At 61.2% G+C, this 3,718-nt stretch overlaps 1 protein-coding gene across 3 annotated transcripts in view; it reads right to left on the reverse strand.

The window, feature by feature from the left end:
- Positions 1-1,278: 1,278 nt before the first annotated feature.
- Dhx58 (DExH-box helicase 58) overlaps positions 1,279-3,718 on the reverse strand; it is a 5,788-nt gene continuing 3,348 nt past the window's right edge. For 2 of the 3 annotated variants that reach the window (XM_010635496.2, XM_010635495.3), the window contains 4 exons: positions 3,226-3,375; positions 2,722-3,143; positions 1,902-1,998; positions 1,279-1,796 (listed from right to left, as the gene is read on the reverse strand). In XM_010635496.2, coding sequence (XP_010633798.1) covers positions 1,611-1,796; positions 1,902-1,998; positions 2,722-3,143; positions 3,226-3,375 — 855 coding nt within the window. In that variant the 3' untranslated portion in view covers positions 1,279-1,610. The remainder of the gene's footprint in view (positions 1,797-1,901; positions 1,999-2,721; positions 3,144-3,225; positions 3,376-3,718) is intronic. The other variant, XM_010635498.2, reaches the window with a different exon arrangement.

The following is a 3,718-nucleotide window of genomic DNA, read 5'->3' on the forward strand; positions in this document are numbered from 1 at the left end:
GCAGCCCCAGAGGCAGAGAGGTAACAGGAAGACCCCTGGGGCCGGCGGAGGGAGAGGAAGCAGCAGCGGGCGCAGAACCTGTGCTGTCCTGGGCCGGCAGGAGGGGTCTCGGGCCCAGGGCTCCTCCCTTCCCATGAAGGTGACTTCAGCCCGCTGAGCCTCTTACTACAGAAATAGCCCTTTCCCTGAAGAGTCAACCTACATCTGGCTCCTTCTCTCATTAAAACGAGACCGGAAATTCAGGCCTTGGTCACTGTCCCCACCCCCAGCCCTGGCTCTCCCTGCCTGTCCCCGGGGAGGGGGGGTGGGGGGGGCGCGAAGGCACCACACTGACCCCTGCGGGTTTTCAGAGCTGGGGCTCAGTCCCAGCCTCAGACAACATTCAGGCCTTCCCCTGTCCCCACCCCCAGCCCTGGCTCTCCCTGCCTGTCCCCGGGGAGGGGGGGTGGGGGGGGCGCGAAGGCACCACACTGACCCCTGCGGGTTTTCAGAGCTGGGGCTCAGTCCCAGCCTCAGACAACAGGCCAAGGTTGTGCCCGACCTGACCTGGCCCCTCCAGCCAAGGCTTGCCGCTTTTCCTCAGGGAGGCCAAGATTGCCCACTGCAGAGCCCCACTCTGGCATCACTGAAGCCACTGCCACGCTGCTCCGTGCCTGGGGAAGGGTCGCCGCGATGAAGACTTCACAAAGGATATATATTTTTTGAGACAGGGTTTTGCCATGTAGCCCAGGCTGGCTTTGAGCTTGGAAAGATCTTCCTGCCTCAGCCTCCCAAGTGTGGTGATCACAGGTATGCACCACCACCCTGCTTTTTTTTTGTAGTACTCTTGAGAGTGATGCCTATGTTCTTTATCTTGATTATAGAGGAGCATACATGTTAAAACGTCCAATTGCACACTAAAATATGAGCCATTTATTGTCTTTTTCATTTTGGTACCAGGGATCACTCAGGACCTTGTGCCTGAGAGACAGGTGCAGTACCACTGATTGAAATCACCTGCCCATGACCCAATTATACCTCAACAGAGTGTGGTTTAAAATATTGCACACTGCCAGGTGTCATAGCACACACCTGTGATCCCATCACTCAGGAGGCTGAGGCAGGAGGATCACTGGGTGAGGTCAGCCTGAGCTACATAGCAAGAACCTATCTCAAAAACCAAACCCAGGGCCAGGGATTTGGCTCAATGGTTCTGCCGCCTGCCTTGCAAGCACAAGGTCCTGAGTTTGATCCCAGTACCAAAAACAAACAAAGAAACCTATACATTTTCTACTGTTCTCCCATTTATTTTTAATTTTTGAGAAGTCTCAGGAAACAGCAGTGGCTCCAGCAGGGAGGATGTTGGGGACCTAGTGCAGCAGTCAATCCTCCAGGCTGTTTCCGGTTCCATCCAGTACACATGGAGTATGCGCACACACTCCATCCAGAGCTGAGCCGTGTCCCTCCAGCTGCCTTGCTGTGAGGACCCAAGCCAGCTGAGTGCCCGGTGCCCAAGGCTGGTGGCTCAGAAAGGCGCCGGCCTGGACCTAAACTCCATCCAGGGAAGAGAGCAGCAGCCTTGGGCTCCCCTGCCCCCTGCAGGCCGAGCCGGGCACCACAGCGGCCAGCAGTCAGTCCAGGGTGAGGTCCTGCAGGCTCTGGGCACAGTGCTGCAGGAAGTCAAAGTCTTCCACCAGAAAGGGCACTCGGGACCACTTCCTGGCCTGGATTCGGCCCTGCGGGGTCTCCAGAAGCAGGCTTCGGACCTTGAGCACCGGCAGGGTCACAGACTTGTAGACCATCTGCAGTCCCCAGCTCTGGAGGGTCACAGAGGACACCAGGCTCTGGGCCGGGGGCAGGATTCTGTGGGCACCACGCCTGCACCTCCCGTCCACACAGGCCCCTGACTGGGGCTCCCGTACCTCCCCACAGTGGCGGCAGCTAATGGTGCCCCCCGGCTTCCAGTCCTTGAAGACTCTGTCAATGACCACGTGCTCCCGGGACACAGTGTAGTAGATCCTGGGGGGAAGGGGCAGCCACAGCCCACATGAACCCCAAGTCCAGACCCCACACCCTGCAGCCTTCCCGCTTCTCACTCGGGGTCTGAGGGAATCCAGGGCTGCTGACCACCTCTGGGTGAAGGGGGTACTTCCAGGTCAGACCTTCGGCTCCCTGCGGGGCTGCTCTGCCTGCATTTTTCTCTTGTCCCTGGCAGAGGGGCCTACCCCATTGCTCTTGCCTATATCATCTTCTGCCCATCTTCCCGCAGCCAAATACTGCCTCTCACACGGCCAAGTGGCCTGACACTGCAGGTCTCTAATGAATGCTCCCTGAAGAATGGGAGGAGGCCGGGACAAGATCACCCTCCAGGGGGTGATGGGGGGGCACAGCTTTTAGAGACAGCCTTGCTGTACTGCCCAGGCTGACCTTGAACTCCTAGGCTCAAGATACCCTCCTGCCTCAGCCTCCCACAAAGCTGGGACTGTATGTGCCACCATGCCAGGCAGCCATCCTCTTTTGATGTCCTCAGAGAAGATGGGACCAGACCTGGTGGGTAGCCATTGAGCATGACAGCCCGAACCCACCCAGCTCACACAGCATGACTCAGTGGCTCAAAGCCTGGCAGGTCACCCAGCCTCCCTACTTCCTCTCACCAAACTGAATCACCAGAGGCTGCATTGCCAAGCCCACCAAGTACTGCTGCCACCCCGCTCCACTCCCGACAGCCCCTCCACGGCTCACGAGAAATTGGGGTTCACATTGACGTGGTGGGTGCCCGCCACCCTCCGCAGGTCGCTGCCGTGGCCCACGGCCACCATGCAGTTAACGCACAGCAGCCGCACGTGTTCTGCCAGAAACTGTCGCCGCTGGCTGTCCCTCCGTGAGGCACGGGCTGCACGCTTGACCGCCGCTGCCCCTTGCAGGTCCCGGATCTGGGGCGAGGAGGGGGTGCAGTCAGAGCTCCGGGAGACCCCGGGGCAGCGTCCTCGCCCAGCACCAACCTTAGCCTGGTACTCGGCCGGGTCCATCTTCTGCACCGTGGCCACCGCCTGTTCCATCAGGGCCTCCAGGGCCTCATTGGTCAGCTCGCGCCGCAGCTCACGACTGCCCTCCGTGGCCACAAATGAGTACACGCTCTGGTTGGCCCGGGCTCGGCCACGAGCCTGGGGAGCAGGACAAACAGGGGTCTGAGAGGAGCTGGGGCGCCGGGTCCCTAGTGGCTGGTGGGGCTGGAGGGCTCAGCACCTGCACCATGGAGATCTCATTGGTCAGGAGCCCGTAGCGCACCACCACGTTGCATTTCGCGATGTCCAGCCCCTCCTCAGCCACACTGGTGGCCACCAGCAGGTTCAGGGCGCCAACTTGGAACTTGCGGATCACTTCCTGCTGGTCCCTCTATGGGGTACGGGCAGGACACGGGCGGCCCCTGCCCTCAGCCTGGGCACGTCCCAGCCCCCAGGGCCACCCGCACCCCACCACCGGCTGCGGGGTGCACACCTGCGTCATGTGCACGCTCTGGCTGCTGCTCCCTGCCCCAGTCAGCGTCTGGGCCCTGATGTCCATGGCCTGCAGCCCGGGCCGCTGCTGGAGCCAGAGCAGGAGGGAGTGGGCGCTCTGCCGGGTGCGGGTGAAGACAATGCCCCGGGGGCTGCCGGGGCCCCCAAGCTGTGCCTGCAGGATCTGCTCCAGCATGTCCAGTTTGGGGTTCTCGGGCCCGTGCGTCGCCAAGCGGGCCAGC

The sequence above is a fragment of the Fukomys damarensis genome, unplaced genomic scaffold (genome assembly GCF_012274545.1).
Source record: "Fukomys damarensis isolate Sample0158 unplaced genomic scaffold, DMR_v1.0_HiC HiC_scaffold_13, whole genome shotgun sequence".
Taxonomy (NCBI): Eukaryota; Metazoa; Chordata; class Mammalia; order Rodentia; family Bathyergidae; genus Fukomys; species Fukomys damarensis.